The 25,795-nt window shown below is 50.6% G+C and overlaps 1 protein-coding gene and 1 non-coding gene across 2 annotated transcripts; both read right to left on the bottom strand.

The window, feature by feature from the left end:
* Positions 1 to 1,305: 1,305 nt before the first annotated feature.
* Positions 1,306 to 16,793, bottom strand: NPR1 (natriuretic peptide receptor 1). Its single transcript, XM_045817061.1, has 22 exons — positions 15,243 to 16,793; positions 14,262 to 14,461; positions 13,764 to 13,877; positions 13,214 to 13,349; positions 12,758 to 12,849; positions 11,904 to 12,039; positions 11,618 to 11,702; positions 8,799 to 8,919; positions 8,300 to 8,374; positions 8,078 to 8,155; positions 7,534 to 7,638; positions 7,218 to 7,289; positions 6,958 to 7,114; positions 6,524 to 6,679; positions 6,091 to 6,259; positions 5,230 to 5,376; positions 5,026 to 5,149; positions 4,805 to 4,873; positions 4,286 to 4,460; positions 3,983 to 4,081; positions 2,129 to 2,220; positions 1,306 to 1,976 (listed from the first exon to the last, which is right to left on the bottom strand). The coding sequence occupies exons 1-22, from the start codon at positions 15,952 to 15,954 to the stop codon at positions 1,914 to 1,916; spliced, it is 3,177 nt and encodes a 1,058-aa protein (XP_045673017.1). The 5' UTR covers positions 15,955 to 16,793; the 3' UTR covers positions 1,306 to 1,913.
* Positions 16,794 to 25,588: 8,795 nt separating this feature from the next.
* Positions 25,589 to 25,660, bottom strand: TRNAM-CAU. Its single transcript has one exon. It is a non-coding gene; the product is annotated as a tRNA-Met (tRNA).
* Positions 25,661 to 25,795: the final 135 nt, after the last annotated feature.

Below are 25,795 nucleotides of genomic sequence, written 5' to 3' on the forward strand. Positions count from 1 at the left end.
CCACTCAGTCCTCTTTAGCTTCTGCGCTCTCTCCTGGGGGCCGTCTACCACCCTTGTGAGGAGGAACTGGGGCCTGGGAGTGTGGCCCCCAGGGCCCACCAGGAAGTTGAGCGTGCTGTGTTACCAGGGCAACCATCCTCCCGTCAGGCCCTCTTAGTGCTTGCTCCTCGTCCCCAGCTGAGGAGGGTGAGGACTTAACCATGCAATAAATCAAATCTGACCTAGACCAAAAAGGGTGAACAGGGAGCACAGAACATCAAGTCCCCTGGACAAGAGAGAGGACAATTTATCCTTTCTTCATCCCAGACCACTATCAGGGAGCGCTGCTCTGGAGACAGACCTCCAAGCTGTCCACCCGTACCTCCAGGCCCCACTGGGCGTGGACTCCAGGAAGAGGCTTGGGGAGGTGGGAGGAGGAGCCTGTCCGCACTTGATGGATGGTGCTGAAGAAATGTCTGGCACTTTCTTCCCCCTCGGGGGAGGTAAAGCTGTAGCCGCCTCTCCCCCTCATCTGCATTCCTGCCTGCCTGCCTGCTTGCTCAGGAAGGGGGTGGGGTGAGCCCCTGGACCTGGGACAGGGGCCCTTAGCCTGGCAGAGAGTCATTTTACAAACTCTCACTCACGTTTGTCTACACCGGCATGGAAATGGAAGGACATGTGGACAACCCCAAAATCTCAACTCAGGTAAAAAGGGATCCATATGTTCCCACTCTCATCCCGCTTTCTCTGTTCAGTCCTCACTCCTTTTCTGGTGGTATGCCAGGCACTGGGTTATAAAACAGCTGTTTTCAAGGTGTGGTCAACAGCCCCTGGGAGTCCCCAAAACCCTTTCAGGGGATGGATGAGGCCAAACTGATTTTCATGCTCCGAGAGTACACCTGCAGCCGGGGTCAAACAGCTGGTGTCAGCGTGAACCAGATGGTTAGCACTGCGTTCGTCATTGCAGTCTTCATTACCACACGTTGGCAGTTGAAAATAAAAAAAATTTAAAAGCCAGTTTCTCTTAAAAATGTCTTGATAAAAGCGTAAAAAGTTACTAACGTGATGGGTTTCTTATTATTTTAAATGAGTTAATAGGGCTTGTTTTAATGTCTAATACGGTATAAACCTATGTAAACAAAAGCTCTTTGGGGCCCTCAGTAACTCCTAAGGGTATGAATGAGTCCTTGGACCAAAGTGTTGGCACTGCTCGGGTCATTCCTAGGCTGTTTCCAGCTTGGGAAAAATATCTTATCTGACAGAAAGGGTGGAGAACATGGCCGAGTTTTCTGGCAACCTTCTCTCCCTCAAAAACAGACACTGTCATTAGAATAAAAATTTTAATGGTCTTCACTCACAGGAGAAGCTAGGCATACAGGCCTTCAGCCCTCCATGCCACGCCTCTCCCCTGCACAGTGTATCCAATGACGGGTGGCGGGAGATAGAGGGGTGTTTGTGGCCTGTGTGGGCTAGGCCCAGGTGTGGACTCCTCCACCCCCTAGATTCACCTGTAGGAATCTAGGGGCACACCCCTTTTTCTATTCCCCATAAGGTGGCTCTCCCCCTTTCCCATAGAAGTCACAGTGTAGCAAGGTTGAGGGAAGAGGGCACAGGAAGGGGCAGGGGGGTCCAGGAATCCACACCCCAGGTAGGCCTGAGTCTGGGTGGATGGTGGGGGGTGTGCCTGTGTGTGTGCCACTGGGCATGATTGTGTGCTCTGGCCCCATCCTGTGAGCTTCGAGTTCTTTCTCCCCAACACCAGTCCTCTTTCAGAGGTCATATGTGGTGTCTCCACTGGAGTCAGCACACCTGAGCTGTTCACACCACTTCTCTGATCCTTTGGCAACGGTGGGGCTGCTGTGGGTGAGGGTGAGACCTCTTTGTCACTGCTGGCACTGGGAAGGGGAGTATGGAAGGCCAGCAGGAGAAGCAGGTCAGCCTCGGGTGCTGTTTCCCCGCTCCCCCAGGAGCCAGTAGGTCCGAACTTTGCCTTTGCCCTGGAGGGAGAAAGAAGACGTTGGGATAGGGAGTGACAAGCCCGCTTTCCCAAATGATGGGATCGAGAACGGGTGCTTAAGAAGGGGCCTGGGGGAGAGTAGTCCCCTCTGGGACCCCAAGGGGTGATGAGGGTAGGGACTTCCTTCTCTACCTTCATTTCTACATCCCCTCGAAGCTCCAGCTCAAAACCACCAAACTCCTCCAGGACGGCCTTGGTCTCAGAAGACAAGTGGATCTTAAGTGCTGAGTAGGGTGGGGAGAAGAAGGGAAGGTGAAGGGTGCAGTAGAAGGGAGCAGGGGAAATCTGGGACTGCGGGGATAGAGATATGCTCTCTCCTTCTTTTCTGTCCAGAAAGCTTCCTAATTCAGAGTCCCACCCTCTCCATGTGGTGTCTGACCATACTGGCCTCTCCCTTAGAACTTGAGAGCTGTATCCTGGTAGGGAAGAGTAGAGTCACGGTAGCTATTTAAATTAATTAAAACTGAATGCAGTTAATTCGATGACCACATTTCAAGTGATCAATAGCCCCCTGTGACAGAGGCTGCCAAATTGGATGGCATAGATTAGAGGACATTTTCATCATTGCAGAAAGTTCTATTAGTACTCTAGAGCATCACCAGGCTCTAGACGAACATTATATAGCACAGCTGGTCAGGAGCTCAGGCTTTGGATCCTGCTCTGCCCAGGAAGAATGCTTGTGTGAACGCTTGCTCGGGGAAGTAACAGGAACTCTCTGGGCCTCATTTTCCTAGACTGTAGAGTGGTGATAGTGACAATGCTCATCTCAGAGCCTTGCTGTGAGAATTCAATTCAACATTCATGGGGAAAGGCAGAAAACCGTACTTGAACAACAATAAAAAATGTTGAAATAAAAAAAGAAATTAAAAAATTCAACATTCATAAAGTAAACAGAATCTGGCACATGGGAAGCACTATCTTAGCAGTTGCTGTCAGCTATTTAACTCACCATCCTCATTTTCTAGCTAAGGTAACTGAGGCCTAGGGGAGGAGATCTTCCCAGGCTGCTGAGATCACACCCAGGCCTCCGACTTCTGACAGGGCATCCCCACACCCCTTCTCTTCTGTGACCTCCACTCCTGGGGTCTGCATCACAGTGACCTTGTTCTGTTGTTTAACCACTTCTGAAAATGTGCTCCTTCAGGACTGGGCCTCAGTGAGAGGCTTTTCTCTACCTCATCAGCCCCAGATACAGTGCCCAGGGAATGCCTGCTGAACCAGGGCCCCCCTCAGCTCCCAGTAGTCCTTCTCCTGCATGAGGTTTAGATGGGGTCTGAATGTACCCCCCAGCTAACTGTTGGTCTGGGTCTTCTCAGTATGCCAGGGCCTGGCACTCAGTAGTTACTCAATAAATGTTTACTTGATTGAATTGTGTGGAATACAGCAGGAGGGCAGAAGATCATCAGGAAGCGGGGCCAAAGGAAGGGGTGGGAGCAAGCATTTATTAGGTCCCTACTGTGTGTCGGGCTGTGTTAAGTTTTTTACAACCTGAGCCAGGCATCATTTTACAGATAAACAGCTGAGGCTCAGACAAGCTGGATGACAATTACGTGCTCCTCATACAGCTTTCTCATATGACTCCAGTGAGGTGGGCATTTTGTTCTCATTTTTGCAGATGAGAAAAACTGAAGCTCAGAGCTGGGTTAGTTGCAGAGCTAAGACTCACATCCGAATGAGCAGTTCTGGGCCTTCTCTACCACCCCCAAGAGGAGCAGAGGGGTTCTAAAGGTGGGATTGTTGCTGGCAGCTGGTGAATACTGGCCTGGAAAGACTTTCCAAACATTTGGAAAGATGGGGCAGCTAAGATCTGAGCCTCTGATTAGAATTCAAGGTGATCTGCCCAGACTGAGCCCTTAGGAGCAGGAGCCTGGGAGGAGAGAGGGCTAGGATCTGGGACAGGAATGGGGCAGGCACAAGCTGTCCCAGGGGACTTTCCTGGACTCCAGCTTACCCTGCCCTCCCTTCCCATCTAGAGGGCCACCATACCTTCTCCGTTAGACTCCATTCTTGAGGCCGTGTTGACTGTGTCCCCGAAGAGACAGTAACGGGGCATCTTCAACCCTACCACACCAGCGCACACAGGTCCTGGAGGGAGCGGAAGCCCATTAGCTAGGGGGCAGGAGGGTGTTAAGAGAGGTAGGTGGGAGCCTTCAGGGTGGCCACGGGGCGGGGCTAGGGCACTCCTGGAGAGGCAGGAGGTGGAATCTTGACGGGGGCGGGGCCGGGGGAGCGCTCATTTTTTAAACTCGGCCTCCTGGAGCCCCTTCCCTGCGCCGTCCGTTGCCTCACCTGTGTGGATACCGATGCGCAAGCGCAGCTGCTCCTGGGGCCGGTGGCGGATTCGGAAAGAGCTCACAGCGTCCAGCAGCGCCAGGGCCATGCGGGCCACCTCCCGGGCGTGCAGCCGCCCGTTCCGCACTGGGAGCCCGGACACCACCATGTAGGCGTCGCCGATCGTCTCCACCTGTGAGGGTGGGGCGAGCGTGCAGGACTTGCAGGCTGGACCTCTTTCTTCCCTGTGCCGCTCCCAACACTTCGTGCACTGCCATCGTCATTCTGAACCCCCACGCGCCAGTCGCTGGCTTTCCTCCTCATCTCCATTCCCCCATCCTCCCAACTCCTCACCCCTACCCCACCGCCCGCCCCCCAGCAGTTTCTCTGCCTGCTCCTGGGTCTCCTTGTGACACTGTGTCTCCCCATGTGCCCTGGTCTCCTCTCTTAAAGATTCTGTTTCATTCTGCCCTTCACTTTTCTCTGACCCTGTCCCGGAGTCTCTCTGGCCCTTCCCACCCACACTCCCACTCTCACCTTGTACACATCAAAGTTGTCTATGACGGCATCGAAGCAGGTGTACAGGTCATTGAGCAGGGTGACCACCTGGAAGGGAAGAGAATTAAAAGGGGTGGGGAGTAAGGACCCCACCTGGGCTTGGGTGGGGAAAGCAGAAGCAGAAGGCAGGCCTGTGGGATGGAAATGCTAGGCTCCGCACACCAGCCTGGTCTTCACCAGTGGGCTGCTCCCTGGCTCACCTGCATGGGTGTGCTCTCTGCTGACAGGGCTGTGAAACCCACAATGTCACTGAAGTAGATAGTAACGCTGTCAAAGGCTTCGGCCTGGACTGTCTCCCCGCGCTTCAGCTGCTCAGCCACTGAGCTGAGGGGTCAGGGATCAGAGGGTGAGGTGGGGTTGGGACGGGGCTGGCATGGCGCACGTCACCAGACATGGGCACTCACTGAGGCAGGATCTGGTAGAGCAGGGCCTCAGCCTTACGCTTCTCTTCCAGGTAGGCCTGGGTCCGCTCCTCCACCAGCTCCTCCAGGTTGTTGGCATACTGCTCCATGCGAGACAGCAGGTTGTCCAGGATGTTGCTGCTGTTCTCTCTGAGGGCCGAGGGGCAGTGGGCAGGGGTGAGAGGGGAGCAGTGAGCCCTACCCCCAGTGCCCACCCCAGGCCTTCACCCTACCCAGGCTTATTGACAGCCCACCTCCCAACTGCAGTGGCGGCCCTGGAGGGAATGCAGGTCGAGGGGCACAGCAGGATGGTGTGGCAGTGGCAAAGGGTAGCAGGAGAGTTCAGCTCATTTTTGAGATACCAGGGTCAAGTATGAAGCTTTACCCATACTGGCTATTTTGTTCAACTTTGTTAAACAGTGAGTTAGAAGGAGGTGGAGGAGGAGGGAAGGGACAGGGATGACTGAGAACGGCAGGAGGGCAACAGGCTTAGTGGTGTCTGCAGGCACCAGGCCAGGCGGCACAAGGGGATGGTGAGCTCACAGGGTGAGCTCCTGCGGAGGGCAGAGAGGCCCCATTTACACTGCACACCACTGGACACTAGAGACCCTGGGGGCTGGGCCGGAAAGGTGTGGAGTGGCTGCATTACTGGAGGAGAGGAGTACGAGAGGTAAAGGACTGTGGGGACAGCTGTGTCATTCAGTATTCACAAGGGGGACTGCAAGGCTGTGGTGGGTGCAGTAGGCTACGCAAGGGGGACTGTGAGTGGCTCCCTCTGCCACTGCAGGGATGAGACTGAGTGAGGGGCATTGGTGGTAGAGGGGCCTGGGAGGCTGGGGCTGCTCTATGACTAAGGCTGGTGACCTGTTAAACTTCCGCAGCATCAGGCGGATCTGCTGGAAGGGTGGCCGCTCCTGTGGGTCCTCTGCCCAGCACCTCTGCATCAGGTGCCCCAGTCCTTCCAGGTGACTCTGCAGGGCCAGAGACGGCCGAAAGGGTGGCTGCTCGCCCCTAGTCACACGCTCGATGATCTCTGTGTGGTGGGGGGAAGGGGCTCAGCGGTGGGTCAGTCAAAGGCCTGTTGACATATGGGGTGGGGAAGTCCAGGACCAGGGCGTGGGGCAGGTGAGCCCTGTAGGGTCCTGGGCCAGTCATGAGCCAGGGTCACTGGCAGCAATGGAGCAACAGGTGGCTGAGCTTTCCAGAAGGAAGACGTGGTATTTCCAGGGGTCTCTCTCTGTGGGGCTGGGGTTCATTGAGACTGTGGCAGGGCTAGGAGACAGCATGGTCCTCTCACCTTTGGGGCTGAGGTCCAAACCTTCCACGTGGAATACGCCACTCCTCAGGGCAATCTCCTGAAGGATGATCCCAAAGCTGTACACGTCACCAGCCTGAGAGCCCCGGGTGGGGGGCGAGGCCATTCGCAGGAGCTCAGGGGCTGTCCACAGCTTCTCTGCAGGTCAGAGGTAAGGAGACACAGGGTGAAGGGCCCCAAAACTAAAGGCAAACAAGGACGTAACTAGGTTTGGCTGGGACTGATGTAGAGACAGCACACCGAGTGCTAGAGCTAGTAGAGGCCTGGACACCACTTCGTCTGACTCTTCCTTCTGCTGGTGAATGAACCGAGCAGGAGTCCAGGAAGGCGGGCTCAAGCCCATCAAGACCAGGCCTCAGTCTCCCTGCTGGGCTGGGCTGCGGCCAGGGTTGGGGACAGAGTGGGTCTGAGCTCACTGGCATAGAGGATGTGTCCTTGCTCTGGCTCTGGGTCCCTGAAGCTCTCCAGCCCATAGTCAGTGATCTTCAGCACAAATCGGCTGTCCACCACGCAGTTGGATGACTTGAGGTTCCCATGGGAGCAAATAGCCCCATTGTGCAGGAACAGCATCCCCTGGAGAATGCGGGAGGCAGGGGTCTTGGGTATGAGCGGGACACTACAACCACAGCCAGAGAAGCATGCCTCCCCCACACCCAGTGGGCTCTCCTGGACCTGCCTTGACGATGTCATTGGTGAGAGAGTACCGGAACATCCAGTCCAGGGTGATGCTGTCATTTTCCAGAATGTCCTGCCGGGCAGTGAGAGTCAGACCTGTGCCCTGCAGACTCCCCTAGGGGGAGAAGTGCAGGGCTCCGACTGCCGTGCACTGGCAGAACAGGACAAAGCTTTGCATTCACTCTAGTGCCACTGCCCATTTTATAGATGGGGCAAATAAAGGTCAGAAAGAGAGAGGCTTGCCTGGGGTCAGACAATCGGCCAGGGTCAGAGCCAGGGCTAGACCCAGGTTTCCTGACACCCCTTTGTCACCTCACCTGTAGGCTCCCACGGGGACAGTACTCTGTGATGATACAGATGTTGGGGGGGTCGGTGCAGGCACCCACAAACCTGGTCAGGTGTTCATTCTGTACATCCCGCATCTGCAGGTGGAAGTCAGCATCAGGAGCCTGACAGAGACCTCGCTCACCAAGTTATCCCCTTTCTTAAGGACCCCTCACCCTTCTTAACTCTATTCATTCTCCACAGACATTCTAGGATCTTCCCTGGTGATTCCCAGCCATGTTCTCTCTCCCAACTTCCCCCTCCCCCCAAATCTGCTCCATACTCCCTTGGCGTCCTAAGCCCTCCACTCCTCAGGGGCACCAAATATGGCCCCTCCGGGACCTTCCCCCAGGGTATCTCCAGTCATCCTTTCCCCATCTATGACCCCTCCTCCCACACACAATACGCAAACAAAGGCCCATCCCAGGGCTACGATAACCCTGAGGTCCCCCCTAACCAGGGCTGTTGGCCAACCTCCCCATGTCCCCCTGGGTGGGGGGACACTCCCCTAGGCTACTGCCTCACTCCCCACATTACATGCTTCAGTTCAAACAGGACTTTTCGTGTCAGCTCAACGCGTTTACGGTTCACATGTTTCACAGCCACGAGGTTGCCCTGGGCAAGAAATGGAGACCGTCACTGTGCGGAGATGGCCCAGTGCCCTGGGAACTCCAGCTGCTCCTGACAGCCCACCCCTGTCTCTGGGACCCTCCCCTGTCCTCTGTTAGAGAACACCCTGCCCCAGACCCCCAGGCCCACCTTATAATACGCTGTCTTGGCAAAGACCTGGAACTGGCCCTCCGTGGTGAGCAGGGAGCCATAATTGGAGCCTCTCTGAAGGGATGGAGAGCGGAAGGGGCGTCAGCCCACGGGACTTACCGGGGGCCCGGCTCTCTCTGCTGGTGGCCTGAGCTCTGGTCTTCACTACCCTGCTTTATCTTTGTGTCTCCCTGCTTCTCATTCCACACCATGAAATCCCCTCCTCGGTTACTCTTTTTTAAAATGTATTTTCACATATACTATCATCAGCCTTTGAAAGAGCCCTCTGAGGGAGGCTCTGTAAATATAATCATTATCTGAGGTCATCTCAGAGAAGGACTGTGACTTGTCCAAGGTCACACAGCAAGTGAAGATGGAGCTGGGACTAGAACCCTGCTCCCTGCTCTCTCCCCTCTACCCATCAAGCACTGCCCTCCCCCTGCCCCATACCCAAGCACTCAGCTGCCCCCCACTCCCCCCCCAATACGAGTGTTCTTACCCCACTCAAGGTCAGCCGGCTGCCTGCACTCCAGAGGTGCCGCTCAAGGCTACTGGATTGCAAGTCCTCCCAACGCACCCGCCACAGCTCTGAGGCCAGTTCCTTTTCCAGCTGCATCTTCCTGGAGCAGGAAACTTGCATCTGAGCCCCTGACCCAGGGCAAAGGCACTCTGTCCTGCAGCCCCTTCATAGAGCCCTGGGACCATCGTATGTGCTGAGAGCCCCACTGCTTTGCTAAGAGGCAGATTTCAGGATTGTCATCGGGGTTAAAAGGAGGTTTGGAGAATTCTGCCTCACTGGGCCCTTGGCTAGTCACTTCATTTCTTTGAGTGTCATGTCTTCATGTCCAAATGTCCTCATTTGGAAACTGGGGACTTCATATTTACTTCAAAGTATCGTTATAAGAATGAAAAGGAACACTGAGGACAGACTTCCGGCAAGATGGAGGAATAGGTGGACGCACCGTGCCTCCTCGCACAACCAAGATTAGAGCAACAATAATTTGCATACAGAGTAACACTCAGAACTGATAAAGAATTTGTCTGAATGGAAGTCGGACAGCCAAGAAGTTGAAGTGGACCCGTACATCCAGACCGGTAGGAGACGACGAGCCGGGCGGGCGCGGGGCTGGCGTGGGTCGGCGGCGCGGGGGAGGTCGGGGAAAATTTGGCGCGAGGTCAGCGCGACAGCCATCCGGGGCGCAAGAACGCAGCGGTGATCCCTGAGTGCGCAAGCTGCGGCTGGCGGACCCAGTGGGGCAGCGATTGTGGACCAGGGCAGAGCTCACAGCCCAGGATCCCGGAGAGGGGTCTGGGCCCAGGAGAACGGAACTACCACCATTGTCCCCTCCCGTCCCCGCTCCCGCCCCCACATATAATGTCACAATCTAGTGACTGGGGTTCCCAGCCCCGGTGAACACCTAAGGCTCCGCCCCCCACCGTAACAAGAGCGACCAGACCGACAAAAAAAAAAAAAAGAGAGACAGGGAAAGACATAAGACATGTTTCCAACAGAACAGATCAGTCCCCCAGGACTCATCCTTTTGAGCGACCAAGAAATAGCCAATCTATCAGATGCACAGTTCAAAACACTGGTGATCAGAAAGCTCACGGAATTGGTTGATTTTGGGCACAATTTAGATGAAAGGATGCAGGTTACCATAAAAGAGATGCAGGAAGATATGCAGAGGAGAGCCAATAGTGAAAGGAAGGAATCTGAGTCTCAAAACAATACAGTGGACCAGAAGGAAGATAGAATCAACCAAGCAGGAAAGCATGATGAAATAAGAATTCAAAAAATCGAGGAAAAGCTTAAGAGCAACCAGGACACCTTTAAACGTTCCAACATCCGAATTATAGAGGTACCAGAAGGGGAGGAGCAACAAGTGGAAAAGTTATTTGAACAAATAATAAAGGAGAACTTCCCCAATCTGGCAAAGGGAACAGTCTTCCAAGAAATCCAAGAAGCTCAGAGAGCCCCAAAGAAATTGGACCCAAGAAGAAACACACCAAGGCACATCATAATTACATTAGCCAAGGTAAAAACGAAGGAGAGAATCCTACAAGCAGCAAGAGATAAGGGGACAGTAACCTACAAAGGAGTTCCCATCAGAGTGTCAGCTGATTTCTCCAAAGAGACCTTACAGGCAAGAAGGAGCTGGAAAGAAATATTCCAAGTCATGAAAGACAAGGACCTACATCCCAGATTGCTCTATCCAGCAAAGCTCTCATTTAGAATGGAAGGGAAGATAAAGTGCTTTTCAGATAAGGTCAAATTAAAGGAGTTCATCATCACCAAGCCCTTATTTTATGAAATGCTAAAGGGACTTATCTAAGAAAAGAAGATAAAGAAAAGACATGTATAGTAAAAGGACAGCAAACTCACAATTATTAACAACCACACCTAAAGCAAAACCAAAAGAAACTAAGTAAACAACTAGAACAGGAACAGAACCACAGAAATGGAGGGCACATGGAGGGCTAGCAGCAGGGGGGGGTGGGAGGAGGAGAGGGGGGAAAAGGTATAGAGAATAAGTAGCATAGAATGTAGGTTGAAAATAGATAGGGGGAGGGCAAGAATAGTATGGGAAATGTAGAAGCTAAAGAACTCATAAGTATGACACATGGACATGAACTAAAGGGGGGGAACATGGGTGGGAGAGGGGGTACAGGGTGGAGGGGAGAGAAGGGGGGAAATGGGACAACTGTAATAGCATAATCAATAAAATATATTAAAAAAAACAAACAAAACAAAAAACAAACAAACAAAAAAGAATGAAAAGGAACATTGTGCAGCAGTGTCTGCACAGAGTATATGATCAACCAGCACTGACTTTCTTCCCTTCCTCCTCGCTTCCCTCTGCCCTTAACTTCTGAACTTTCATCTCAGCTCCACTGGAAGGCAGGAGCGGGGCTCCTTTAGCTCTCTTGGTGCACACAGGGCTCATCAGCCCTGCTCTGCTAACGGGGCCCAATCCCAAAGGGTCTGAGGCATAGCTTCTCATCCGGTCTACAGGAGTAGGGAGGACAAACTAGCCCCTGGGCCAGGATCCAGGCCTTTATTATGCCACTCCCCCAACTGCTCTGCTCCTCTGGGATCACCAGGCTCTCCTGGCCACTCCTATCCCTGTTTTCTCCTCCTCCTCCTCTTTTCTTCCTTGTGTCCTAAGACTATGTAGTCTCTTTTCTCCCCCATCTCCACGGGCCTTCCCCTGCTGTGCCCTCACCCCTTTCCCCTCCCTTCTGCATCCCTGCCACCTCCCCTGAGGGTAGTGCTCCAGGTCTCCCAGCCTCACTCACCACCCTCATCCCGGGGCTCACCTGTATATGAAGAAGGAGACGACCAGGATGCTCAGCAGGGAGAGGCTGCCCACCAAAGCCAGCACCTCCAGGGTGGAAAAGTGGGCTGTAGGAGACAGTCCGAGTTGCAGCAAGAAAGATTTTGGTTAGACAGCAGAAGAAAGAACCTTCTAAGAGTCAACCAGTGAACTAGGATGATGTATAAAAGGAAGAAAACTCTCAGTGTGGGAAAGGAGCGCTTCTCTGACTCCTCATGGGGGGAACCAGCAGCTCCAGAACGGAGGCCTGGGTGGCAAGGGGCAGGCACCTTGGTTGCAGGTGGGATCCTCATTTTCAAAGCCGCATTTGGGGATGTCAGGAGGCGGGTATCCTAGGGGCCAGTGTAGTATGCGCCCTGATACAGCCACCAGCTCCTGGGAGGTCCCATTGTAGTTCAGAACGACCTAAGGGAGGGAGGGCAGGAATGGTGGGGGACGAGGCCTCCTGCCCCGTGGAAGAGTCCCGCCTCCCACCTCCCCCATCTCTGCTCCAGCCCTGTGTCTGGGCTGTCAGCTATGCACCACGTCCCTCCTCTGAGTGGGTGCATTCCATACCCATGCCCATGTTATTGGAATGGAAAAACTTGAAAGCTCTTCAAAGGGGAAAAAACCCTCCATATAAGAAAAACTCCATACAAAGAAAACTCCATATGGATCCCTAGCCCTATACACAGGCAGCTTGAAACACATAGAAAACAGGAAAAGGCAGTGTTCTCAGTCCACATTCTTGGCTTAATCCATGTATTCTTCCTCCAAGAAGCCTTCCCTGGATGACCTCCTCCTCGGTGCCTGTGCTCAGTCCCTTCCTGTTCCTGACCTCGCTGAGAGCTGCATAACGGTCAGTCCCGGCCCTGAGCTGCCTGTCTCTGTGGGAGGGCTTTCTGAGAGCAGAGCTGCCCAGCCTCCTCAGACATGGGGGTCCCCAAGGGTAGTGCCTATGAGCCCCCTAACATTCTGGCTGCTATTACAGACTAGAGCAGATCTCTTTAATCCAGAGCTCTCCATAAGCAACCACACATGGTAGGTCACAGAGCAGACAGATACCCTGGCAGGGCTGTGGGGGGAGGCCGAAGGGTGAGATGTCTTTCTCTGTTGGCGCAGTCTTCTCTGAATACAGCCTTACCCTGAAGGTACTAGTCTCAGGATCCATATCCCAGAGGGAAAAGTCAGTCTCTCGATCTCCGTTGCTGTCCATTTTCAGGTATCCCGTCACACCTAGGGGCGTGGAGAAAGGTGGCTGTGTTTTGAGTGAGTGGAAGTACGTGCAGGGACCGCCCCCCTACCTGGAGTCCATCCCCTGCTTGCCCCTGCCTTGCCCTCCTAACACATATATATGGAATGATAACAAAGGGCACAGACATTTCAGCAGCAGGAATGATTGGGGCTGGACGCGCAGAAGGACTTCTTGACGGAGCTAGAGAGATGGGGCAGGAGGGCCTAGAGAAAGCTGCGGAGGTTTCTTGTGGAAGAGAGGAAAAGACCAGCGTAACCAGCTCTGCTGCAAGACTAGAGGCTCCTTGTGGTCTCCTGCATGGTGCATGCACCACAAGGCAGCCCACTGCTATCTCTAGGTCCTGACCTTGGAAGCTTCGGTTCCACATCCGCTGAGTGATGCCCTCCCCGTCGGTGACAGTTCCCCCTTGTGCCAGAGTCTCTCTCACTGCCTGGACAAAGAGCAGGAGCCCGTCGTGGAAGGATGCTGGGATGGTGTTCACCTGCAGGGACCAGCAGAGCCTGCCTGGGGTGGGCTACAGAGTCGGGTGCTGAGGGGAGGGGAGGAATGGGAGGTGCTGGGAATTTGGAAGAGGATGGGAGAAAACGCCCCCACGTGACAGATTTTGCTACTGATAAGATGCCTCTGCATATAACACCTTCGAATCCTGCTAGGCAGATAGGGCAGGACTGATTGTCCCCATTTGACTGATGAGGACATGAGATTCAGAGGTTGAACAACTTGTTAAAGCCACCCCGTGCCCCCATGAGCAGGAGAGATATGGAAACAACGGGAAGGGAAAGAAAGGAGTATCTGGGGATACTGGGATGGCTGAGAAAACAGGGTGGAGACTGGCAGAGGGCCACGGAGTGGGGGCTGAAGGTCCACACTGGAGGGTCCTAGGACCCTCTCCTACCAGGCCATCCTCCACGGTGAAGTTGAACTGTTCATGGGCCAAGTGTTTTAGCTGCTGCAGGAATTCCAAGTACTCAGGATTATCTGGCTCTTTATATGTAATGATTTTGGCAGCCTGAGGAAGGGGTCAGTGGAGAGTGGTGAGCTGGGTGCTTACCGGTCCTCCCAGTACTCTGGTGCCCACCTCAACTGGACCCCATGTCCTAGGTGAGGTGTTATCTGCTCCGAAGCAGGGGAGCCAGTGGGATGGCTTCTCCAAACCCAGTTAGTCTGCACGACTTGAACATACTTCCACCTCCAGCCTATTCTCTCAAATCTCGTTATCCCGGCTCTGAGTCCTCCGGCCCTCCATGCACTCCTGGCCCCAGACCCCTGCTCTTCATCACCTAACTCCCTGTGAGCATCAAGAATCCTTTCAGACACTGCAGGACCCAGTGCCCAGAAACCATGTGTCACCAGCTCCAAGTCCCACAGCAGGGCTTCCGACCTGGACACTCACCTGAAAGGCGCGGTGGGCACTGCCATCCTGCCCATCCCCTCTCTCCCAGGGCCTGCCGGGAGCAAGGCCATGTGCACCTTGCAGGCTTTGCCCAAAGAGATCCAGGTGGAAGAAAACATAGTCCTTCCCACTCAGGCCAGCTTCCAGGGCCAGAAGCATCAGGGTTCTGAAGGCATCTGGGGAGCTGCAGATGTAGATAACTGGGGAGGAAGGAGGGGGGCGGTCAGAAAGAAAAGCAGCCTAGCCTTGGAGGAGGGAACTCCTCAGACAGGGAAGCTGGGGCACCTAGGGGGTGTTCAGAGACCCTGTGGTAGTTAAGTGGAACCACTGGCTCACTAAGTCTAGGCTTTGGCAGCAGAAGGATGGAGAAGGGTGGGAGGAGAAGGTGGGAGGGGAGGAGGAGCAGAGGTGGGGGGAGCAGGAACAGCTGAGCGGAAGGTGGGGAAGGTGGGGTCAGGAGTGGAGGCCGGAGGGAGGGGAGGGTCAGCTGGAGACGCGCGGGTGTGTGGGAGCAACGGGAAAAGAAGATGGAGGAGGGGTTGAGGCTGTTGGGTGGAAACAGAAAATGGGCGAGATGAAAGGGATGGGAACTAGGCCGGGGACCTACTGTAAGTGTCAGGGTGGCAGCAGGCGTCCCTTCCCTCCGGTACCTCAGGAGGAACTGGTGAGCAGGAGGTGGGAGAGTGGGGGAGGGGACAGGAGAGGAGAGCGTGGTATCAGGAAAAGAGGGGGATGGAGAAAGAGAAGGAAATAGAAACTCAGAGATGAAAAAGGCCAAAAAGGCTGAGATAGGAATGAGGAGCCGTGAGGGGGGGAGGGGGGGAGGGGGGAGGAGGGGGGAGGGAGAAGGGGGAAGGGGGAGGGGAGGAGGAGGAGGAGGAGGAGAAGAAGAGGAAGAAGAAAGGCCAGAGAAGATGGAGGACTTCCGAAGGCACCTCCGAAGGCTCTGGAGCAAAGCGGCGGGCCCCTGTGCCCTCTCACCTCGGCCTTTGCGCTGCACCGCCCGCAGCACACTAACGTACTGGTGGAGGTCGCCCTCGTCGAACTCCAGGTGTTCTACCGTGACGTTGAGGCGGTCTCGGACCCTCATGTAGAGCCCCTCCACCATGAAGTAGCAGCGCTGGTCGTCCTGCGGCCGGTAGGCATACAGCACGAGCGCCCGGCGCTCCCAGCCCAGCCGTCGGTGCAGCGCCGCCACGAAGTCGCCCAGCTTGACGTGGCTGGGCCCCGCGCGCGTGGTCAGCGCGTACTCGCCCTCTTCCCTGAAGCCCAGCGCCGGGGCGCCGGCCGTCAGCAGCGGCACCCGCCAGTGCGCGGTGAAGCGCGCCACCGGAGCCGCGGCGTACACGCAGCCGGGGCCCAGGAACACCGCGGGCTTGTGCTCCCACTTGAGGTCCACCGCGGCCAGAGGAGCGGCAGTGTCGGAGCAGACGCCCCGCGCGTCCTCGCTGCTGCCCAGCACCGTGCGGACCGTCCAGCCGGGCAGCAAGTCGGGCTGCGCCTTAACCCTGGCCAGGGCCAGTTCCACGGCCGGGCCCACGCGCGCCCACGACCACGGATAGGAGGTGTTGGCCAGCGGCAGCACCGCGGCCACCGTCAGGTTGCCCGCGTGGCTGCCCCGGAGCAGCAGCAGTGGCGGCAGGAGCAGCAGCAGGCGCAAGTGGGCGCCGGTGGGGCACCTGGGGCGCGGCATGGCCTCAGAGGGCACCGCGACGGGCAGGGACTCCCACCATGGCTTCCACGGTCCCCTCGGGCTCAGGGTGCGCCCCGGTGAGAGTGAGGCAGAGTGGGGTGATCACCCCAGGGCACTCATTCCCCTCCAGCTGCGACGGTCACCGTCAGGGTCGCCAAGGGTGCACTGCGGGCGGGAGGGCGGGCGGACCCCCGGCGGGGCGCGACGGCGGGGTGCGTGGAGGGCGCTGCGGAGCAGGTGGGCGCCAGGAGCAGCGCGCCGGAGCCCGACCCGAGTGAGCGTGTGTGTGTTAGGAGAGAGAAGAAGGGTGCTCGCTGGGGCTCTGGAGAGAAGGTGCGAGATGGCGCGAGGGAAGGAGAAAGGGGAGTGAGTGTCGTGTGCGTGCGGGAGTGCTGCCCCAGCGAGTTGCCAGAAGGGGTGTCCGGCCGGCCCAAGTCTCCGGCTGTCCGGGGGGGACTGGGGAGGACCTGAGCCAAGCTCCAAACCCTCCCTCCCGGACGCTTCCCCTCCCATACTCAGTGACAGCAGAGCCAATCCCCGATCTTTAACTCTTTCCTCCCCGCCTCCAAGTCGCGGGCTCTCCTGCGCCCACAGCCCGAGCGCTGTCCGCTTGGAGCCTCTTCCAGCTTCTCTGCCGCCCATCATCCACCCCATCAGAGAGGTGGCATCGCCTCGCAGGAAAGCGAAGGGGGACTGAACAGAAAAGTGTGTGGGAACAGCCGGAGGCCTCTTGCACTCCTCCCTTCTCCCTCCCTTCTCACCGGGTTCCGTCTGGGGAGGAAGGACGTGCTGGTTTGGGATCTCCGCAGGAAAATGTGTGTGTGTCTGAGAGCGACATGTTTCTGGAAAAGACGTTAAAGTAGGTGAGCCCAAGGTCCCAGTGATCCAGCCCATCTCAGACGCCCCTCGATCCCCCGTGAAGCGAATCAGCGGAGAAAAAGGACCAGGTGGAAGTGCGGAGTTAACTCTTCGGTTCCCAAAGTGGTGTGCGCGGTGGAGGGAGAGCATGCGGGTGGCTGGAGGGGAGAGAGGGGTGACCTCAGGGCCGTTATAGGAATGTGACAGTGTATGTGTTTTCGTGTTGAGAAGGGTTGTTAAGATGAGTTTTGTGGTGGCAGTGAGAAATAGTGCTGGAAATGACCAGCAGAGAGGGTTTGGCCGCCTTTGACGGCTGCGCGCCTGGTCAGGACCGCTGTGGAATCAGTCTGCCCTCTAATGGTCAGCAGGCGTCATTGGCCGTATTGTGCCACAACCTCTCCAACCCTGCGCCCAGGCCTGGACCTAAGGTCAGCAAACTTGTTCCGTTTAGCAAACAGTTGCAGGGGACCTAGTACGCATTAAGCAATGGCTGGAAGCCGAGGGTAAAAAGAGAAATACATATTCAGGCTTATACCTCTGAGGACCTCTATTTGGGATATATAACCATAACGTACTGTTGTTAAACACTGCAATATAGAGATGGATACATTACTAAAAGGCCCAGATGAGGACTATTCTGCCTGCCTAGGGACCAGGAAAAATTCCAAAGAGAAATCATTCAACAAGGGTAGAGGATGAGAAAGGTATTCTAAAGAGAGCATAATACTGAATTATGTTTCTTATATAGAGAATTTTAGGAAATTTTTGAATATTTTTATGGATAAGAGGCAACAGTAGCCCATGGACCAACTTCAGATGGCAGGCATTTTTTTCTAAATTTTTTTTCTTATTTTTAAAAGATTTTATTTATTCATTTTTAGAGAGGGGGAAGAGAAGAAGAAAGAGAGAGAGAAATATCAATGTGTGTTTGCCTTTCACATGCCCCCCTGCTGGGGACCTGGCCCAGCAACTCAGGCATGTGCCCTGACTGGGAATTGAACCAGGGACCCTTTGGTTTGCAGGCTGGAGCTCAATCCACTGAGCTACACCAACCAGGGCAGGTATGTTTTGTTTGGCCTGCATCCTTCTCTGTCTCTCTCTTTCTCTGTGTGTGTGTGTCTCTCTCTCTGTCTCTCTCTCTCTCTCCCCCTCCCTCACTCTCCCTCTCTCTCATATATGAGATATGATTTTACTTATTTCACTTTTAGAGAGGCGAGAGAAACATCGACGGCTGCCTCTCGCATGCCCCTAACTGGCCCAGTCGCAACCCAGGCGCTTGCCCCCACCAGAAACCAAACCAGCAACCCCTTGGTTCCCAGGCCAATGCTCAATCCACTGAGCCACATGAGCCAGAGCTCTATATGTATTTTATCTAATAACCCAAACTTAAACATCAGTGGATGATGCGCGAGTATTTGCAGTTATAACTTATCTCGACATACCGGAAAGCTGCTAATAGAAGTCCTGCTTCTCTCCATGATAACTCAGTAGGAATCAGTATCCATCACCTCTTTGAGATGTCCAGTTCGTCTGGTTCTTTTCTGCCCTGTTCACTCATTGGCATTTCTGACTGCAGTAAGGGTTTATGTTTTCAACACTGATTTATGGTGTAAGGTGTATACATGTAGGAATGATCGAGGAAGAGGTAAAAGACGGCAGCAGAGGGCAGCTCATGCAAGCTCTTCTGTGATAGGCATGTCTTTGTCCTGTAAGGGGAGCTCCAGAGGCTATAGAAGTGGATAAGAGATTGGAAGATTTTAATTTTTTTTGATGTACCAATTTTTTACTGATATGCAGCAAGCCACTTAAAATTTTATATTAGCCCTGGCTGGTGGTGTCTCAGTTGGTTGGAATGGTTGGTTTTGATTCCCAGTCAGGAGAAGGCGACCAATTGATGTTTCTCTCTCCAATCAATGTTTTTTCCCTTCTCTGCCTCCTTCCTCTCTTAAAAAAAAAAAAGAGCAATAAAAAATAAACATGTAAAATTTTATTTTAAAACATTTGGAGAATGTAGTAAATTTCCTTGATAAAATGTTAGCCTCAAAGTACACTACCAGGCAAACTCTTGGGGAGATTGCAAAACAGAAAGTTCATAGACAATATAAAATTGCTTGAAGGACATAGATTATTAAATCTTAAAATTTCTTCAACTTTTTTACTAGGGAGGTTTTTAAAAAAGTTTTACTGAGGTATAATTGATGGACCAGAAACCACATATTTAATGTATACAGTTTGATGTGTTCAGACATATGTATACACCCATGAAACCATCACCACAATATCTAGGTAACAAACATATCTGTCACCTCCAAAAGTTTCTGTTTCTTTTCCTCTGCACGTATGTGTGTTAAGAATAATTAACATGAGATCTACCCTCTTAAATTTTTAAATGCATAAATTATTGTAAGTATAATCAATTGGACTTCAAGGAGAGAAGACACTATGCAGGTAACTGAAGTTTGGATGACATTGACCCATTCGCTGAGAAGTTGAAGAAGCAGGTTTTGGGGAGATGATAAGATTTTTAGTTTATTGGGTTTGAGGTGACCATAAAAACCTAAATGGAGGCGTCCAGTAGGTCATAGGATTAGTGGAGGTGGACTTCAGGAGAAATGACTGTGGTACAAGTCTAATTTAATAATTGAGCTCCTCCATCAATAATGGTGGACTAAACAATTTGTCTAATTTCTGAGCTGAATATAAACTAAAACATTGGATGAAACAATTTTTTACACCTACTAAAATGGTTTAATAACTTTAAAAAAACAAGAGAAAATCATAGGTGTACTAAATGTACTAAATGTCATTTAATTGTACACTTGAAATTTTACATTATGTGGATTTTACCTGTTTCTTTTTTTTGTCATTTTAAATTTTTTATTTAAAATTTTTATTTTTGTAAGTATATTGATTATGCTATTACAGTTTTCCCATTTTTTCTCCCCTTTATGTCCCTCTGCCTGTTTTTTCTCCACCCTCCCCTCCTTAGTTCATGTCCATGGGCCGTACATATAAGTTCTTTAGCTTCTCCATTTCCTACACTATTCTTAACCTCCTGTGTATTTTGTACCTACCAATTATGCTCCTTATTCCCTGGACCTTTTCCACCATTCTCTTCCTTCCCCCTCCCCACTGATAACCCTCCATGTGATCTCCATTTCTGTGATTCTGTTCTTGTTCTAGTTGTTTGTTTAGTTTGTTTTTGTTTTTGTTTTAGGTTCAGTTGTTGATAGTTGTATTTGTTGTCATTTTACTGTTTCTGTTCATAGTTTTTTATCTTTTTTTTTCTTAGATAAGTTCCTTTAACATTTCATATAATAAGGGCTTGGTTATGATGAAGTTTAACTTGAGCTGGGAAGCACTTTATCTGCCCTTCCATTCTAAATGATAGCTTGGATAGGGTAATCTTGGATGTGCGGGTCCTTGCCTTTCATGACTGAATACTTCTTGCCAACCCTTTCTTGCCTTCAAGGTTTCTTTGGAGAAACCAGCTGATAGTCTTATGGGAACTCTTTTGTAGGTAACTCTCTCCTTTCCTCTTGCTGTTTTTAAGATTCTCTCCTTATCTTTAATCTTTTTAAAAGGATTTTATTTATTTATTTTTAGAGGGGAAGGGAAGGAGAAAGAGAGGGAGAGAAATATCAGTGTGTGGCTGCCTCTCCCATGCGCCCCCTACTGGGGACCTGGGCAGCAACCCAGACATTTTCCCTGATTGGGGATTGAACTGGGGACCCTTTGGTTTGCAGCCTGTGCTCAATCCACTGAGCTACACCAGCCAGGGCTCCTTTAATCTTGGGTAATGTAATTATGATATGTCTTAGTGTGCTCCTCCTTGAGTCCAACCTCTTTGGGACTCTTTGAGCTTCATGGACTTGCATGTCTATTTGCTCCACTAGATTGGGGAAGTTTTCCTTCATTATTTTTTTCAAATAAATTTTCAATTTCTTGCCCTTCCTCTTCTCCTTCTGGCACCCCTATGATTTGGATGTTGGAACGAATAAAGTTGTCCCAGAGGCTCCTAAGCTTCTCCTTATTTTTTTGAATTCTTGTTTCTTCATTCTGTTCTGATTAAATGTTTATTTCTTCTTTGTGTTCCAAATCATTTATCTGAGTCCTGGTTTCCTTCCCCTCACTGTTGGTCACCTTTATTTCACTTTGCACAGCCTTCACTTCTTCCTCCATTTTGTGGTGATACTCAATGATTTCTATGAGCATCCTGATTAGCAGTGTTTTGAACTGTGCATCTTGATAGACTGGTTATCTCCTTATCACTTAGTTCTTTTTCTGGAGTTTCAATGTGTTCTTTCATTTGGGCCATATTTCTTTGTCTCAGTGCTCCTGTTACTAGTGAGGGTAGAGCCTTAGATATTCACCAGGGAAGAGCAACCCAGGTCGCTATGTTGTGGCCCTATATGTGGGGGAGGAGTTTCAGAGAGAACAATGCCGCTTGCTCAGCTTTGGGTGGGCTTTCAGTCACTTCCCCTGCTCCCTGCAAGTGAATTGGGACCTTCTGGTGCTGATTCCCAGGTGTGCGGGTTTGTGTATGTTCTAGGACCCTGTGGGTTCCTCCAACAGACTCTCCTATGACACTAGGCATTCTTCCTGCCACTGCAACCCCCTAGGTTTTTACAGCCAGAGATTTTAAGGCTTTATGTCCCTGGGCTGGAAGTCTGGGTTGCGTGGTCTGTCTTGCTCCCCAGTTATTACTACCTCAAGCTCTCTCTGCCCCCGGCTGCCTAGCTCCGTCCCTCCTACCAGTCTGGATGAATGTTTCTTCTTAACTCCTTGGTTGTCAGACTTCCATACAGTTCAATTTTCTGGCAGTTCTGGTTGTTTTTGTCTTTAAATTGGCTGTTATCCTTTTTTGGCTGTGTGAAGAAGTGAAGCATATCTACCTATGCCTCCATCTTGGCCAGAAGTCCAGAAGAAATTCCTTTAAAAATCAAGAACTAGTACAATGCTGAGGAATTATTGGTATTAGAACATGAAAGGACAGGAAAGCAGAGCTGAGACCAGCAGTAGGACTGCTTTTACTCTGGGTCCATTTGCTGATGAGGAATTGGTGGAAGAAAATGAATTGTGTGGGGCAAGTGAGACAAAAATTGGAGTCCAAATGTCCCCAAAGGTGAGAGCCTTAGTAAACCACTCTCCTGTTTTTGGTGAGGATCCTGGAAGGCTGCACTCATAGGTAAAACCTAAGAATAGTGTAAACTAGAAGTAGAAAACCTAGACCCAAAATATTCTAAAACCAAAATTAAGAATAAATTGATGGATTTGACAGCAAGTTAGACAGACTGAGGATTGAGTAATGATTCAGAAGAAAGGACATAAGAAATTACTCAGAATGAAACATGGATAAAAAAGAATGAGCCCTGGCTGGTGTGGCTCAGTGGGTTGAGTGCCTGCCTGAGAAGCAATGGGTCACTGGTTTGATTTCCAGTCAGAGCAGATGCCTGGGTTGTGGGCCAGGTCCCCAGTAGGGAGCATGCAAGAGGCAACCACACATTGATGTTTCTCTCCCTCTATCTCCTTTCTTCTCTAAAAGTAAATAAATAAGTAAAAATTTTAAAGAGAAAGCTGTTTTTTAAAAAAATATTTTATTTATTTATTTTTAGAGAGGGAAGGATGGCAGAAAGAGAGAGAGAGAGAAAAACATCAATGTGCGGTTGCTGGGGGCTGTGGCCTGCAACCCAGGCATGTGCCCTGACTGGGAATTGAACCTGCGACACTTTGGTTCAGCCTGCGCTCAATCCGCTGAGCTACGCCAGCCAGGGAAATCTTTTTTTTTTTTTTTTTTTTTAAAGGAATGAAAAACATGAGACATAGGGGATACCTTGATCAAGTCTGATGCACCTTTATTTGGAGTCCAGGAAGGAGGGAAATAATAGAATAGAAGCAAAATGTGAAAAAATAATGGCTGAGAATCTGAAAAAGTGGGTAAAATATGTCAAGCCACAAATTCAAGTTCAACAAAACTCAGACAAGATATTTTAAAAATCTATATTTAGACCCATCAGAATGAAACTGCAGGAACCTAAATAAAAATTTTAAAATATGGAAAAGTATTAATTACTTTCAAAGGAGAAACCATTAGATTGACAGCTTTTTTTTTTTTACAGTAAAAAGGGAAGCCATAGACAGTAAAAATAATATTGTAAATGAGCTGAAAGAAAATAACTCCTGCTCTGGCCCTGTGGCTCAGTTGGTTACAGCATCGTCCTGACAAGCCCAAGGTTGTGGGTTCCATCTTCGGACAGGGCACATACAAGAATCAACGAATGAATGTATGAATAAGTGGATTGACAAATAGTGTTTCTCTCTCTGTCTCTCCCCCCCATTCTAAAATCAATAAATTTTTTAAAAATTTGCAATCAAAAACACAGGTGAGGACAGAGGGGAGCCAGCAAGCTGGGATGGTTCTGCTAGAGAGTGAGCAGTACCTGATGGTGTGGCCCAGGCTCTTTCAGAAGTGCCGGTTGTCCGGCCGTGTGGTCGTCACTCTGAAGAAGTGTGATGGTGGAACTAAACCCATTTCAATGAAAGGTTCTGTAGAGCGCTTTGAGTCCTCAGACAAGAAGTGTCTGTTAAAAGCTACTGATAGGAAAAAGATCCATACAGTGGTGAGCCCCAAAGAAGTGAATACATTTCAGATGGCTTATTCAAACCTATTGAGAGCTAACATGAATGGGCTGTAGAGGGACAAAAAGTGCAAGAGTAAGAAGAGCAAAGCAGCACAGTGAAGGGCACCAGATTCCCTGATTTCACCAACTAACCACTGAATTGCTATTTTTCCTTTGGTTTTTACTTTTGGCCACAAAGGTAGGTTTCTAGTTCCCCTGCATTACCTGTTTTGATGTGAGATTAGAGTCATTTTGGATGGAAGAAGAGCCGTGATGTTTACAGAGTAGTTAAAAAATGCCATTTTATTTTTGTTTTAAAAGACTTTATTTGTTTATTTTTTAGAGAAGGGAAAGGTAGAAGAGGGAGAGAAACATCAGTGTGTGGTTGACTCTTATGTGCTCCCCACTGGGGACCTGGTCCGCAACCCAGGCCTGTGCCCTAATTGGGAATTGAACTGGTAACCCTTTGGTTTGTAGGCCAGTGCTCAACCACTGAGCCATACCAACCAGGGCCTGATTTTACTTTTGATCTAGCTAATTGGTCTGTGTTGGGTAGTTGTGTATTCCTGGATTATAGTTTAAAGCCTCTGCAGCCATCTGTGTGAAGAGCAATGTATCATTAAACTTGACTATGAGAGAAAAAAAAAGAAAAGAAAAAGAAATACAGGTGAAATAATACAGATGTATTATTCATACAAATAAAAACCAAGAAAGCCACTAGCAGATGGGCACTGACTCCTGAGCAGAAGGAATTTATACCAGGTCAATGGTTGGAGTGCCAGGAAGGAAAAAAGCATTAAAAATGGTAAATCTAAATGACCACTAATTTAATTAATAAACACTTATGTTTATGGTATTAAAAATATAGAGAATTAAATTCTGTGCATATATACAACTAAACCTACCCAAGAGAAGTGAATGCATCTCGACCACAAGAATCTTGTACAAAAATGTTCAGAGCAGCTTTATTCATACTGTCTCCAAACTTGAAACAACCCAAATGTGTTTGCGTGTGTCACAGCCAGTTGGAGGTTCTGAACTCATCAAAAGGAGAAAGGACAAACTGTGGTATAATTATGCAATGGAATGCTACTGGTAATAAAAAGGGGGAAATTGCTGATAAATGCAAAAATGTGGAAGAATCTTGAAATGTGCCAAGCAAAATAAGCTAGGCAGAAAAATTACATGCAATATGAGTCTACTTATGTGAAGTTCAAGAAGAGACAAAACTATTCTATGATAATAGAAATCAGAGTAGTGATTGCCTCTAGGGGCAGGGTAAAGGGGTATGAGTGAACTTTCTGAGGTGATAAAAATGTTATTTATCTTAATCTGGGTGTTCGTTATACAGACGTAATAATTACTCAAAAATAATTGAGCTGTGGGGTTAAGATCTGCGCATTTTGTCGTAATAAATCGTATATCAATAAAGTATTTAAAAGACTAACACAACAGCAATAGTGGATAATTCTAGAGACAGTGATGGTGGTAAATGGAATTAAGTTATTCCTGCATTTTCCACGAGGAGGGTAAAAGTATTACGTAAAACCAGACTTTGCTAAGTCAAGGATGCATGTTGTAATTTTTAGGGTAGTCACTGTAAGAGGAGGAAAAGAGTGTATAACTCAACAAAGGCGGAGAGGGAATAATAAACTAATCAGTGCAAAAGAAGGTAAACAAGGGAAGTATTACAGGAAGGACAAAGCACATAGTAATCTGATTAATTTAAATGCGAATACAGTATACCCTATACCCGTGTATGTGGCTGGTGAACCCTCGCATAAAGGTGAAATCTGCCAGTTTATATTGAGCGAGGAAAGAAGAGAAATGGGGGGGGCGGGGACTGGGCAAAGGGCCTGGGGAGGGTCCTTCCCTCCTGGCTACTTCCCTTGCTTTTTTTGAATTCTCTCAGAAGGTGTCTCGGTTTCCCTTCTGGTCTCCCTCACCATCACTGCTTTTCTCCCTCTGATTCAACCAATACACTGCCTCCTTTTCCCAAAGCCGCTTCTTCTGTGCATTGCCCCATTTCACTTGCTGATGGCCAAAACAGCTTCAAAAGGCTGCAATTTTGAGGAAGGAAAAAAGTAGAAAGATGGCATTTTTTTTTTTTTAATTGAAAGAGCAGAAATTAAAAAGGGGGTTAAAAGGAACACCGATAGCAGAGGATGGTTTCGATCCATCGACCTCTGGGTTATGGGCCCAGCACGCTTCCGCTGCGCCACTCTGCTGTCAGCCGGAGTGACTCTCTTTTGATTCCTAGAGAAAGTTTTCTACTTGGTCTCTGTTCTGACTTTTTACACAGTGCCGTCTAGTGCCTAGTAAAGACGATAATTTTCCGAGGTGAACCAATAGGCATACGCGGA

Source organism: Phyllostomus hastatus, unplaced genomic scaffold (assembly GCF_019186645.2).
Source record: "Phyllostomus hastatus isolate PE091 unplaced genomic scaffold, TTU_PhHast_1.1 phas_scaffold_216, whole genome shotgun sequence".
Lineage (NCBI taxonomy): Eukaryota > Metazoa > Chordata > Mammalia > Chiroptera > Phyllostomidae > Phyllostomus > Phyllostomus hastatus.

Excerpts from the sequence above, each read along its gene's own strand:
- NPR1 (XM_045817061.1), bottom strand. The coding sequence starts at position 15,954 with ATGCCGCGCCCCAGGTGCCCCACCGGCGCCCACTTGCGCCTGCTGCTG. Across the intron at positions 12,850-13,213 it reads GTGGAACCGAAGCTTCCAAG|GTGTGACGGGATACCTGAAA; the intron begins GTCAGGACCTAG and ends CCACGCCCCTAG. Across the intron at positions 7,290-7,533 it reads GTCCCCGTGGGAGCCTACAG|GACATTCTGGAAAATGACAG; the intron begins GTGAGGTGACAA and ends ACTGCCCGGCAG.